General features: G+C 37.2%; 1 protein-coding gene across 6 annotated transcripts in view; it reads right to left on the minus strand.

Annotated features, from left to right (window-relative positions):
• Positions 1–5,875: 5,875 nt before the first annotated feature.
• AHI1 (Abelson helper integration site 1) overlaps positions 5,876–15,372 on the minus strand; it is a 92,525-nt gene continuing 83,028 nt past the window's right edge. For 4 of the 6 annotated variants that reach the window (XM_061990789.1, XM_061990785.1, XM_061990786.1 and 1 more), the window contains exons 24-25: positions 9,941–10,020; positions 5,876–6,913 (exon numbers count right to left, since the gene is read on the minus strand). In XM_061990789.1, the coding sequence (XP_061846773.1) occupies positions 6,682–6,913; positions 9,941–10,020 (312 nt within the window). In that variant the 3' untranslated portion in view covers positions 5,876–6,681. Of the gene's footprint in view, positions 6,914–9,940; positions 10,021–15,372 lie in introns of those variants that run through there. The other 2 variants (XR_009818236.1, XM_061990790.1) reach the window with 2 other exon arrangements.

The following is a 15,372-nucleotide window of genomic DNA, read 5'->3' on the forward strand; positions in this document are numbered from 1 at the left end:
TGTCCCAGGTGCCTTCCAGCCCCCAGGACTGAGTGTGCCATGCTGCTTACTGACCTGCTCTTGGGGCAGCTCATCTGGTTCACATCAAAACCTTTGGATGTAGGCAACAAATTAAGAGCTCTAAATTGGGAGTCCTGAGGCCAGGTTGTTTCCTTCAGTGAATAGGACCTGCAAGTCTGTACCTTTCATTGGGCAGTGAGCTAGCTGAGGGCCATGTGTTGCCCCACACCTTCTGTTTGCCTGCACATATCCATGCTGCACTGCTGAGGAAAGCTGCCCCAAACTATTTATTGTGCCATTCTGCCTCAGTTAACAGAAATCCCATTTTTAGTTGGCCTCCCTTGTAACCTGGACCTGATCTGCTCTGGTCAGGCTGTTGGTTAAGCAGGAGGGACGGCAGGAGCCCTCAACCATGCTGCAGAGTGCATTAACTGCCCTTTTTGCCCTTTCCCTGATGTCACTTTCTCATTATAACATTATACCAAATCACAATAGGGATTAACCACCCCCATGTAAGCTTATTATAGGCTTATGCAGGCTGATAGAGCTTGGCTTTAGATGACATTTATTTTAATGAGCCTTGGGCTGATGTCACTACTACACCCATGACTACATCCCCATTAAGTGATAAAATTAATTTGGAACATAAACTTAAGTTTCTTTACACAGTGTCTCTACAAAGGTGTCAAAATCCCAAAGATATACATTGAAAAAAAAAAAAAAAGACTGATGATGCAATAGCAAAATAAAAATGTCAAAGTGGAATTAAGAGAACAATTACAGTCCATAATAAAACACACTGGCAAGTGAGTAACACCTGGTGATGGTAACTTACTTGCATTCACTCTGCACTGCTCACCTGCAGCAACACATAAGCAAAAGCTTGCGGTCATTAAAACACGTACTGCAAGCAAGGAAGCAAAACAACCTATTTACTTACCAAAATTTGGGAGGAAAGGGGATTTTTCTTCAAATTGAGCAGTTGTGCAGCATTGAGTTGGCTACATCTAGCTGTGGATTAATAGCAGGGTATTCAAGGTCTGAAGGTACCTTCAGAGAAAGATGAAATTCAGTATTTCTTTGTTTTAACTGAGAGCTGAGGCAATAAATTTGGGAAGCAGCTGAGTACATGGAGGACCTATTGTAGTCGTCTTTGTAGAAACTAAGCAGTAAGGCAGATTAAAAAATTGACTTTTGAGAAACCTGTACTAATTCTCATTTTGACTCACAAATTAATTGGAAGTCTCTCACTACTATTAAACAAAACTGAGTGTCTTTAACAGGGCCAGAGATACAAAATTATGGACTGACCAAGAACAAAGTTAAACCAACATCAAGTTTCTCAGCTCCACTTCTTAATTTCATCACCAAAATACATGGTTATGGCCTCCACTCACAAAATGTGTGAAAAGAAGCTTCTCAGTTGAACATGGCCACAGAACATCCTTAACACTCCTGACTCCCAGAAGAGTAAGATCTAAGTCAATATATTCTGCAACAATTTCCTTTCTATCTAGTACCTCTGCCTGCACTGACTTTGCCGTGGACACTCTGTGATGTTGGTGTATGAGAGTCCTGAAAGGTTTCTAGATTCAGAGAAATAATGGTGATATTGGGCTGTCTTCTAATTTTTTTCCTGAGCTATACCTGCATTTTCTGTGACTACAGCATTTTCAAAAAGCTATATCATAACAGTCTGTCGCAAGTGTATTGGGTGTTTCAGTTTGCCAGACCTGTCATCATAAATTAATTACAGGATGTTGCAGAAATGGCTGAGTTCCAGCAGCATCTTGCACAGTTTAATATAGCCCTATTTCCCCATTTCGATGTATTTGTGGTTAGATAAATCCTCACAAAATTTACAGCTGCTACACACTAGTTTATCATACTCCCTGCCTGTGCAGGCGATATAAGTGCAACAAAAACTTGATGTCTGCTCAGAGCATAGATTTTACTGATATTGCTTTACCGGTGTGTAAACACTTTTCTGCTAAAAGTGGCATCCGCAGTTTCTGCCAAGTATTTGCATTTGAGCATTAGACAGGACTTGTAAACTTGCTTGCCACAGCCAAACATGGTGCAAATTCATTTGGCCTGACAAAGACCTCACAGAAAAAATCAGGTGGTTGGGGTTTCAGATAAAATGCAGAGCTATCATCTTCATTTATGACTGCACACTAGAAAATACTTTTTTTCCCCAGTCTTTAAAGTTAATGTATAACTACAGTCATGATGCTGCTGCTGAAAGCCTAATCCTTGCTGACTTTCCTGGAATTTTGAGTACAGGGGTCCATCTACTCTGAGCAGACTGAAGGACTAGGATTCTACATATATGTGTCACTGCTGGAAAACACACTCTCTGAAGGAGAAGGCAGCAAGCACCTGGCATACAACACACTGAACTAAGAGCAAAACTCCTGCCAAAACCAATGTGAGTAGAACACATCTACACACAAGAAAAAGATCGTATTATATTTGATGTTCAAAACAGCAGCTCAGTGGTCAGTGTGAAATTTGCATCTCTGCTCTTGCTCTTCCATGCTGGATGAAGAGTATGGAGGAGACTGAATCAAGGCAGAGATGTGTGTTCCAACAGACAACTAGAAAGGTGTCCTCCCAACACCCGTGCCAGAAATTCGAGAATCAAAGCATCATCTATCCCAACAGTGCTGCAAACCATTGAGGACACAGACCTTTGAAAACTGTAGCTCAGAGTTAGGGCAATACTGAGTTACGAGTTACTAGAGAGACATGGGAGAATACCTCTCATGGGTTCTAAGAGTTCATCCACAAAGCTCCTGTAAATGGCACAAAAATGTATTAAAAAGCGAAGTGGTTAAATATCTTACTTTCTAAACTCTAAAAAACACGACTGAAGCCACTAAAGCTCTGCTATAACACGCCTTCTCACTATCTTCTGTTCCTTCTTCTTAAGTTCCAATTTCTAATTGCCACATTCTTGCAAGTCCCCCCGCCAGACAGCAGTTGTCTTCTCAAGTTGCTTATTTCCCTCTCTCAGACAGTCTTCTGTTTCCATTCCTTATGCGCAGTTTTGTTCCTAATGCACATGGCTTATGCTCCAAGCAATAAAACTCCTTGAACTAACACAGTACATTTTTATAAGTGCAGGTGTACATCCATAAATTAATTTGTCCAAAACATTCTGAATAGCCATTGGACAGAATGCTGAGGGAAAACCCCCACAGCAGAAACTTGTACATGGAGCTTTCTGGCTTCCCTCCGCTATTCAGAGCACACTTCCATCCCTTCCCAATTTCCACATCCATAAAACAGGTTGCTCTGCCTACATAGTAATTTCATATGTGCTAGAAAAGGATCATTAAAAAACCTCACCCCTCTTTGTGTTTACCAAACAAGTGTTTTTGCTTTAGTCTGTTCCCGCCTTAAATGAAGTATTTCCTATTCACCTTAGTAATTAGAGCAGAAGGATGTAGTGAATGAAGTGCCTCATTATCAAGTTTGTATCCAAGGTCTCTGCAGAATGGCTACCATGCCGGCTATTTTTCATAGCTGTCTGCTTTTGCTTGTAATGGGCCATTGTTAACCCTAAGTGATCCTGACATTCAATTCTCCATCAGACAATTGGGTCCAGCCGGCAGATTTAGTTCACTAGTCAACAGAGACTTTCGGTTGTCATGTTCCTCTGTGTTCTCATTAGCCCTTGTTTGACTGTGATCCGTCCCCTACTGCCTTCTGAATTAAGTGATGCTACAAATACACTTATTGTGTTTTATGATGTCTGCTCCTCAAATTTTGCTAAGGAAAAGAATAAATACAATCTGATCGCTATTGGGAAACACAGGAAAAATGTGCCATCCATTATTTTCTATTTTGTCCATTTATGCACTGTTCTCAATGTCTCAGCCATACCATAAATGTGTATTACGAACTGTAGGTTGTAATCATACACACAAAACCTAAAAACACCACAACAATGAAAGACCTACTATGCTGTTATCACAGGCAGTTATAAGCATCTAATATTTACCCTTCCTTAAACAAGCTTTTATCTGTTTTGTTCCAGCGATGAACTTGTATCACCTTCTAAAAACTCCTGAAACAGACTTTTATAACTCTCTCATTCTAATTCATGGCTCAGAGAGCAATTTTGCAGGCCACGTGTTTTAAGGATACTTAATGTAGTTCTTCAACTGAAAGGAAACAAAAAAAAAAAAACAGGAAAAAATTTTCAGTAGGCAATCTGAATCCTTTGGATTTCTTTTCTTCCACTGAAATGTAAGTGATATGAAGTAGTAAGTAGGTTGCATTAATACAAAACCTAGAAGCATTATATAAGGTTTAATTTCAAATTTCTTTCTTTAAACCATTATCCTAATCCAAACTGTTTAAAAGTTTTAATCTTTCTTGTAAATTTAAGATCCAAACAGAATAACATAACACTGAAAAGAAAAGCATATCTTCCCGAAATGAATGTTATCACAGCTATATTTCTGCACTAAAGGTAAAAACTGTCTTTACCATTATGCCACAATAATAATTGAAGACATTTGAGACTGAAGAGTCTAATTTTAGTACTGAAGGATCACTTAGATCTTTTTTCTTTTAAATTTCAGATCTTTTACTCACTTTCTATTAAATGAATGCAGAAAACTCTAGTACCACAGTAACACAGTATAAAGGAACTAAGTCTCTAACCAACCATGTGGTAGGGAGGAAAGAAATTATAAAACCAAAACAAAAGCTACTGCAATTACAAGAAAACATTATGAAAAGTTTAGTTTCAACTCCTGCGTTTTCATGTTTGGCTCTTATCTGATTCCTTCTGCTTAATTGTTATTTGGAACTGTGCCTTGGAAGACACTACTGCTGCCTCTCCTCTCAATTTGGAAAGTGTGGCAAAGCAGCTCTATTGAGCTTCAGAGTAGTGAACATAATTGGAGCCCTAGTTTGCAAGCATGAAAAGAGGTGCTGTGCCTTTGATTAGAACTACCATCTCTCTGTGGTGTTTATCTGAAGTGTTATTTCTGTCTTCAGTGTCCACAATGCCAAATTAACGTTTTACAATGCTTTCCAATGAGCTCCCAGATCTTGGCTACTGTTCAGCTCTCCCTGACGTAGAGCCTGATGTTGTACTCTGTCCTTATTTTTAATGTGATCCATGTTTTAGGAAATGTAAGACGCTGAGATTTTTCTCTTTTATAAAAAACCCCAAAACCTTTAAATCCCTCACGTCACACAGAATTATTAATTGGAATGTACTGCAAAAGCAAAAACGTAAGAGGCTAGAAGCCTTGCTAGAACAAGGCAGTCCCAGGACAAAGATAATTTTACACCAACTCTGACTGGGGAAAGAGACATTAATAAGTTTCCTGTACTTATATGCAAGCCCCATTTAGGGGAGGACTCCATACACATGCTCTAGTCAAAGTAAAGCGAGGATTGTCAGCAAAGTACAATTACCAGAGGGGCTAAAAAACAGTGTTTGCTCCTGTGCTTTACCAAAAAGAAACAAGTTTAAAGATTTTTCTGGCTTCAAAACGTGCTTGGAAGATATTACAATATATAGCAACTAGTCCTCTGCATCTGGGTGCATTTCACACATCACTGCCCAACACTGTTATTCTCACTTCTTTTTTTAATGGACTCAAGTGTCCTGTCTACTAAATAAGGGCTTTCTAATTTTATGTTATTTATTGCTTCAGAGGGGGAGGAGGAAGAATTTCCTAGCAGAGTAAAAATAAACTGGACATCAGCAGCCAGAAAACATACCAACACTAACTGATAGAAAGTATTTCATTTAATATAAACTATGAATTATTTAGCACAGTAGACAATTATTAAAGTCAAAGTTCACAACATAATACTGAAGTAAAAAAGTAGATTAATGACACTTACTACAAGTAACACAAACAGCACAGTTGGATATGAAATAATATTCCATTCAGACAAAGGAAAGTATATTTGGTTAGACTGCTGCCAAAGCAGTCAGGAACTCTGACAAAACTGCAATGCATCTTTATTATGTACAGAAAACCTAATTTGAAAAAATGTAACTGCCTGGAATTTGCAGTGCTTACTTACAATGGTAAGCATGAACAGTCCCACTGAGAACAGTGTAGTTGCATAGGTAGTTACTCAACAATTCAATTCAGAGCTGCAAAAAGCAGTCCAAGTGAGTATTTTAAGTCAGGAAAATGTTATTTTAAAAGCTTGTTTTTCAGGTACACTGTAATGTCAGTGTTCCTTTGGAATTCTACTATTCCAAACACGCCTCTATTTTACTTAGAGCACATTTAAAAAATCCTAATTTAATAATTCATTTAGTGGTTGGGCTTGTTTTGCTCTAGATCACTTTTTCACTTGATTCTCTGCTCCCAATGGATTGATCTAAAGTCTACAGAAATGTCTAAATTAAGGTGTAATCAGATATTAAATTGGTAAAAACTGTATTTGACAGTTTCAGATTTTATCCATCCAGTGAGGAGCTGAACATTCAAGGTCTGTTATTTCAAGGAAATCAGGGTAAAAGTATTTCAAAACTTTGGTTTTCACTGTTAGTAAGTCCCAATTGGTGTCATTTTGTCTATTTAAGTATTTTTTACTTTTGTTATTTCTTGTTAATCCTAAGAAGTGAGATTGCAGTTGCTGCCTTCAATGTGGACACCAAATGCTACACCAGTATTTGGAAATGAATTCTGACTATATATCACAGCATTCAGGCTCAAAGGCAGTATTTGTCTTTCCATTTGTACTTAAGTTTGAGCCTCTCATTGCCTTTTTCTTCTTCTTCTTCAACTCCACCCCAGGGGCTGTAGGTTCATTTTCAACATCATTAGCTGTAACTGATGGTACAGGAGTATCGAGACCCATTAAGTTGTGCTGATTTTCTCTCTCATTCCTCTGTATCCTTTTCTTCTTTTTCTTTGCACCTCTAGACGAAAGTAGGTGTAAAAAGAGTAAAAGAAATACAAAGTTAGCCCAAATTTAGAGCTTTTTCCACCTACAGCTGATGTGTTAGAGCAATTGTCTGCTTATCCCCTTCGAGTACAATGCTGAAAGAGCTACAAAAACTACCATGCTGCAGCAGAACAAAGAAAAGCCATGAAGACAAAATACAAGACCGCTCCAGTAGTCTACTTTTTAACATATCATAGCACTGCTTTGAAAGGAACTGCTCGTGATCTTAAAAAACAGCTAGTTTTGATCAATAGTCAACAGATGTAATTAAAAAATACAAATTACCAGTCTCTTCCTCTCATAAAAGCTATTGCACTTTTTTTGGTTTTTCTTTCCTAAGCTCAAACACCAAAATACTTGCAATTAAAGAGATTCTTGGTTTATTTATTCAACAAGAATAAGATGGGCAGGCAAAGTCATTAGAAAAGATTAGTTTTTCCATTTTAATTTACCTGAACCATGCCATATTTACAAAATCAGTAACTATTTTAATGTCTGTTTATACTTATCAGATTTCACACAATACCAAAGCACCAGTGAAGCTCCTGTATCTTTCTCAGTTAGTGCCTTTAACAAGGGAATTAGAATGGTGTTGCAGATGCTGGCAAGGATTATACAGATGTTACACCACTTCTACCATAAATTCCTACTCCTGGCAGAAGTTCTGACTTTATTTAACCATAAATATGTAATAAAACTTCAATTGTAAACTTTCAAGGGTAGGTATTGTCTTGTTCAGAATTTGTATGGTACCTAGCACAACAAGGTCTTGGTTTGTGACCAAACTGTTATGTTAAATGCTGCTGACACACATAGACGAGTGAATGAAGAAGAAAGACTGTAATGAGGTGTGTGCAGTTTCCCCAAAACGGCTGCTGCAAGAGCATTACCATTGGTGATACTGTCCTAATGTAACCATATTTATGGATTAAAATGTTTACACATCAGCCTTGCTAATGGACTGACAACTGTCTGCCTACAGTCTGAATTTTTTTTTTAAGCTCAATTGTGTTTTCATGAATACATGAATTACTGCAGCTCTGACACTGGAATACCCCACAGAAAATTAATCGGTAGTAATGTACCAAACTACTCAGTGTTCAACTGAGTCTCATACGTAATCACTTGTAAATTTATGCAGAGAGCACTACCTAGTGTAGCTCATTAAAACTGTACAATGGCAATATATCTAAGGGGATATTGTCTGTACTGACAAATAGTATCTAACTATTAATATTTGAAGGGTGAGGTCACTAAACAAATTTTCAGCATGAAACTACTCACATTTTGAGAAGCGGTTTTCATCTTTTTATTATTTGAACATCAGGCTGATGTTTTATCAATTCCTTCAGATACTTAGATAAAACCTTACCTAGTGAAACTAAGTTCACTTAGCATCTATTATATGGACATTTTTCTATTTCTTCCAGAGTCTATAGAAGATAAGTTATCCATTTGGCTAAGATTAAAAAAAAAAATCTACTACCATCTCAGATAAAATTTGCTTTCCTATTGCAAAACCATATTTTTCATCCAGAAATTCTGAAAAATAGACATGCACGGCTTGCCAGTAACTTTCTTTCACAACAGGTATTGTGGTCATATGAATACCGTTCTAACAGGCAAAATAGCAATCATTCATTTGGAGGCTCAGAGAAAGCTATAGTGAGTTGTGCAGGTGTTAGCACTTTCACTTATAGCTGCCCCATGGTGCCTTTCACTCTCATTCACTAATGATCAGGTATGAACGGCTCAGTACTCTGAAAACTTGTGAATGAGTCTCTGCAACGTGGCTCTTTGACCAAACAGGATGGCAATGACACGAAGTATGACTTCACACTGGCATCTCCACCATGGTCCTGGTATGCTCTTTTCTCCTGAGCACATTCTGGTGACTCACACATGCGGATGTCTTCTCTAACCTTTTTGAAACGTAACTGAAGTGGTTTTGGGGCTCTATTTCTTCAGTATGACACTTTAGTGCGACTTTTTCTTAGGATAGCCTTACTTTCCATTAAAATGAATAATTTATATTTGATAGGACCCAAAATTCTTGGATCTGATTAAATCGTTCATGATTCCACATTTTCAATCTGGCCCCATGTTCTTCAGTGGATGCCCTGGAAAGGTCACTCAAAAGAACTGTTTCCTGAAGTTTTACTGATGGAGTTGAGTCATACCAAATTTTTGGTACTGGTTTCTAACAGAATATATCAACCGTCACAGTAACTGTGCTTTTAAGGCATTTCCTTCCTTAATGTACATCCTATCAGAATAGCCATGCTTCAAATTCAATGCTGAATTCTATCAATGTGTAGCTCATCCCTCACCATACATGAGGGTTAAACTTCCCACTCACAATTTCTTTTCAAGTCTAGATACATTAAGATTTTAAAGTAAAAATTAGATATGTATCTGCATCTACAGTGTACAGGCACAGACTATTTGTATGGGGAGGGGGCCAGTCTGGGAACTGTGAAATAACTGTGTATAGATGACAGATATTTGTAATGGCAAACACAGGAAATATTTTCAGATGTATTATTTGAAGTATAAATAGTTGCAATAGCTAAAGATTTGTGGAAGCTCTTGTTCAAAATGGTGAGATCTCATCTACTTACAGCCGTCACACCATGAATACATACAATTTTTAAAAAATGCAAGTGTCACAATCAAAGATGCTAGCTTGCATCTTGTCAGTATGTGACAACTTTTTGCAATTTACATTAATTTTTTGAAGCAAAAATAATTTGCAGTTTGCAACCCTGAGTTTTGATTCTCATATAGTCCTGTCAGGGGAGATAGACTGTGTACACATGTGTATATGTGTACATATATACAAACCTTTATTTCCTTCAGGTGTGAAGCACTTTTTGAATTATCCTAAAGATAACTTCGTTTTACTTGCTAAAACAAAATAACCAGTTCAACATTTCTCACAGTATTCTAACAGCAGTTGTAGAAGTAACACTGAAAATTGTTTTAAGTGTTTCATGCTTACTCTGTTGCAGGTAAATCTCTATCTGTGTCACGCTCCAAGCTACATTTTAGGTCCCCTGACTTACTGATGACTGGCGACATCTGTAAAAGAAAAGACAGACAATGAGGCCAACTCATGTACATAGAGAACCCACCAGTTTCCTGAATAGGGAGAGAATATATCTCTTTTGAAAAAGAATGTCTACCACCCATAAAATGTTAACTCCCATGTGGTTACAAACAAGGAAACAGTACCCTGCTTTTGTTTTGTTTTAAAGAAAAGGCTACTTGCAAATAAAAGACAGTTTTCAGGTATGTCTAGAAACAAAATCTTATGAATCTGCTTGATATCAGGTTAAAATATATGTCTCTAAAGAATTAACTTATTTCTGCTACTACATGAATAAAGATAGAATGATAAAAAGACATCTTAATGCATAGTTTTAACAATTGAAACCTGTCTATTCTTTAAGCCTGTAAGTTTCAGTGTAAAGCTGTTCAAATCATTCCAGGTAACTTTTTAATTCAGGGCTAAGAAAATCCTCAAAACCCAAACAAAAACCCTTAAACCTGGAAGAGTTTAACTAATTCTCTAATTTCCAATGTAATTAGCAGGTGTCTATGCAACTCAGTCCTATAAACAATCATCGTATAGCTCTAACAGGCTTCATACTTAATATAAGAATTCCCATAAGGAAATATAAATGCCCTTTCTGAGTGTATTGTCTTCAGGGACAGATATATTTTCTCTATCTTCTTCCACCCAGGCTGTTCACAAGTATCTCGTAACTAGCAATGTGGTTTCATTTTCATGGAGGGCAGAAGACAACACAATGGATAGGCCTTATACGCCTCACTCAAAATTTGCTCTTCTGGAACCAAGCGTATACTATACATCCAGCCATGAACTTCAGGCCTCCAGAGCACCACAATCAAGGAGAAAAGCTGTGGAAAGCAGTGGAGCACATCGTAGGTTCAGACCTAGTATCACAATGCTGTCAGTGAAAAACTACTGTGGACCTTTACTTCGGGTTGACAGGACAGTTATGTTCTCTAAGTGCGTATTTGGTAAGGCATGCATGAAAGCAAGTTATATGCAGGAACCAGTGGGGATTAGTTCCTTTGAAGAACCTTGTAAAGCTGGAGAAAACTGGAGCCCTATGCCAGAGAAAGGAGGGAGAGATTCGATCTTGTATTTTCCATTAAAAAGGATTTTTTTCTGGGAGTCAAGGAGAACAACAGGCTTGAAACTAACTCAATCCTCAAAACCTGGGCCACATTTATGAGTTTTCTAAGACTGCTGAATTTCGGATTCATAGCCAGTCTAAAGCAAAAATTACTATATTGTTTTTCAATCTTTCAAATAGTCCTAGTATTAAAAAGATCAGACTATCCATTTCTACTAAGCACAGAAGTACCCATTCTCTTGTAACTATGATATTTAACGCTCTGCTGTCAGCCCGAATTGCTCTAGGAAACAGCCAGTAACTACACTGCTGTCTCTAAAACTCCAGTTAAAAACAAGCAATATTAGGAACAAAGTATCATTTAGCAGCCCTGGAGTACCCAACAGAACTTCAGCATGCATTGTAACTGCAAAGTCAACAGCAGCCTTCTAGATGCAGCAGAGAAGAAAAAAGTTACAGTTCTTGACAGTTCTAGTCTGTCAGTCGTTCATTTCATTTTGTGTGGCCTCACAGGCAAGGAATATCATGTTCCCTCCATTTTTAACTCAAACATTGAGAGAAAACAGAGGATTGCCTCATAGCAGTTCTTTTTAATACTTAGCATTAGTTTGGTATTTTAAAATAGAATGAAAATATTTTGCTTTCAGATACTAAATTTATCCATCACTGATTTTAAAGCCCTAATTAATAAAAATTAACACCCTCTTGTTAAGTACTACTGCCCAGTTTTAATTTAGGATAAAGTGAGGTGCAGATTAAAATTTTCTCGGTCTACACAAATAAAGACCATGTTTGAACCAGAATCTGTATCTCCCAAATCTCAGTTTTGGGCCTTGAACAGTTTAAGTAGTTTTGTAAACTCTAAATGGAATACATTTAAAAAACACCTAGTCAATATTAGTAGTTGAATAAAATTTGAACTTTTTTGTTTTGGTCCTGCTTCCTAGTATTATTTTATTAGTTAAATATTATTTTTCTGCTGACTTTAGAAGAAACAGGACCAAGCTTCCATCGACTTACTCAATTCATATAAGCACACTACCCCAAACCAGCTGTGTTAAAACAGTCATTAGGATTAGTCTGCTGAAAAAACAGAGATTGTTGGACTAGTTTAGACAAAAATCAGTCTATTAAAACATAACAACGTAGCATTGGTGGAACTAGGAAGAAAAAGATCTTCTACTTCATACAGAAAATCCTTTTTAATACAGTAATAACTTGAGACTAAGTCAATAGTAAAAGTAAACACAAAAGAAGGAAATATAATTCCATTGATATGAAAATACAAGGGAGTGCTGTAAAGGGAATGACTTTAAGTAACTAATACTTCCTTTGGCATTTCTAACCTTCTGGTTCCTTGCCATACACAATCACAAATTCACTTTACTTGCAGTCAAAAGTGAAATCTCTTTCTGAAAATCCTGTGCAAATGATGTTGAACTAGGATTTTTATTCTCCTTCTGAGTCAATATTAGAGAATTTCTACATTGTACTAATACTATAACGAAGTATGGACCTTTCCAAAGAACAGTCTAGTAGAATACTCTTAAGAATCCCTACACAAGACTGACTTATAAAAAATTGATTAAGTTTTTTAATACTTTCAGATATCAAAATACAAAAAATTATCCTTGTTAGAAGATTAAAGCATACACTAAATTAAGCTGCCTAACCAAAGCTTCTTATTTAAAAAGAACTCATCACATAGGCTTTTATGTATTAAGGCAAAGCATTTTGGTATGAGTACCAGGGAAAGAAATGCACATAAATTAATAGTTGTGTTCATTTGATATGGTAAATAATAAGAACTCCTAAGGACAGACTCCCACAATACTGTTTGAGTATGACAGTCTTGCCTCATCCCTACAAACTTCCAAGCATATAATAAGGCAGGAACTAGCTATTAGATCTTTTTGAATCAGATCTCTCTGCCACTACCTTTCTGTCCCCCTTAGCCCTCTCCTTGCTCTACTTTTCCCATCCCTGTGTGGTAAGTAAGCAGTAGCAGTGCTGAAGGAACAAGTGAGGTTAGTGGTAGATGCAAGAAGGCAGTGCAGAAGATGGTGCAACAAGTGGATGAAGCAGCAGGAAGAGCACAGCTGATGAGTAAGTGAAGGTTGAGAAAACGGGCAGGAGTTTATTTGGCTGAGGAGGTAACACATAGACATTGAGAATGCATTAAGAGCATGTTAATGTATGGAACAAGCTGCAGAAGTCTAAAGTATGGAAGAGATGAAGAGGCTGTTGATCTCTATTCTTTCCCCACTTCTGAATCACTTGCTATTCATGGGCTGACCTCACAGGAAGCTCCAAACAGCTCTGCACTACTGTCACTGCATCTGTACTAAGATTCAGCGAATACAGGATTGTAACAGACACAGTATTACTTATTAAATGAATAGACATTGCACAGTTTAAATATTAATACAGAATTATTAGGGCTGTGTTTGCTTTAAGAATAAATATTATTTCATATTTAACTATATCTTGAAATTTCTGTTCATAAGAACAAATACTGAACATAGTACAAAATACAAGCCTCCTTGTACAGTGTGCCACCAATGGCGTTCAATTTTCTTGACAAAGAGAAAAGTTTTCTGAAGTTTCTTTTGCTTTGTACTGTCATAAAAAATAAAATACCTACTTCAGTTTTCTAAAAGGCTTGGTCACTTTACAGTTCTTTTTGATACTTATCATTGTCTCTGTGTTGCCACGTAAGAAACAACCAAGGCAAAATAATTAAAGGCTAAATACACAAAAGCATATCAGTTCCTGATCCCTGCTGTAGAATCCACAGCAGTAAGTCAAGCACTAAACCTGCCCTGTGCAACTCCTGGAAACAATCAGATGTATCAATGTATGAGAACACACTTCCCATCAAAACAAGAAGTAGAGGGCATCTAAAGGAAATACTAGGGACAAAGTCTTCTCCCAAGTCTGCATCTTTAGTAGTGCTGTCCTCTATGCTGTGAAGAGTTGTCTCTAAGACTGATGGTTTGCAGAGGTTCTCTGAAAAACTAAGAGTAGATGGACAGACAGGAATGATGCAGGCAATCTATTTGGGTGATTCAAGCGATGAAAGTAAATGTGCTTGCTCTATAGCTTACTTGGCAAAGGGGGAACTCTGCCACAGAAGCTGTTTCTACAGAACTTGATCTAATTAAAGATTCATTGGATCACAGATGGCAAGAACAACATGTGTCTGTGTCTATTCAGAACAGTGTTTAGGATGGTAAACTCAGTATTAAGTTTGTATTTTGTTCCACAGTCCACAGATAAAAGATTTATAGCAACATACTTAATCCCCAAGAACCACGTTGATGTCTCCCATCAACACAGTTGTAGCAAGTCAAATTTGGGAGAAATACTCTGACACCATATTGACCATTTTCTTTCCTGCTGCTCTGCACCTCTCCACACGTTTCCCATTGGCAAAGGGCTTTGCTAGGTGAATTACATGTTTCTTTTGCCATGACCTTCCTACTTAAAATGAAATTAATTAATAACTGCTTTTTTTTTTTTTCATTTTCTGGTGATTTTAAAGAACAAGCCTATCTAAATCCTGATGTCTGACAGTATTAACTTAGTTGAGAGTGCTTAGCAGAACTGTGGCTCTGTACATAACAGAGACATTGGCATGAATTCCTATCTTTCCCATAAAAAACAGCTAAACTACTGAAGTGTTTAGGACTAAGGCAAAACTCATTAGCTTCTCCATCTATGAATGCTAGAGCCAAAGGCAGAGAGGACTTTGCCTTACCTAGTCTTTAAAATGGCAAAATCCTGGGCCTGTTCAGGGATAGGAAACACCAGTAGAAAATCTGGTAGGTGAAAACTGTACTCGTAGCTCAACAGTGACAAATACTGCATCACCTCAGAAATAAAATCAACTAGATGACTATTTGAAGGACAATAAAAAAAAGAGGAGGAAGAGACAATATACTCCACTCTGAAGCACTATGGTTTAAAACAGCTGTTTTCAGTCTTGAAGTGCTGGCCTCTGGGAACTTATCTGTGGTTACAACTTTGCATTAAAATTTGCATAAAAATAGTTCAATCCTACCCAGAAAGAAGCTATGAGGACTCAAGGAGAAAACCATGGGGAAGAGAGAAGTTTCCTTGCTCCTGAGAGTTACCTTAATAATGTAAGTGTCCTTCAATAGTATTTTTGGTTCTACAGGTTACATAAACATTTTTTTGAGATAAAATGCATTATGAATTACAGAGGTAGTTTGGGAGTTCAAAAATAAAGAGCTACCAGCTTACA

Source organism: Colius striatus, chromosome 2, assembly GCF_028858725.1.
Source record: "Colius striatus isolate bColStr4 chromosome 2, bColStr4.1.hap1, whole genome shotgun sequence".
NCBI classification, from domain to species: Eukaryota; Metazoa; Chordata; class Aves; order Coliiformes; family Coliidae; genus Colius; species Colius striatus.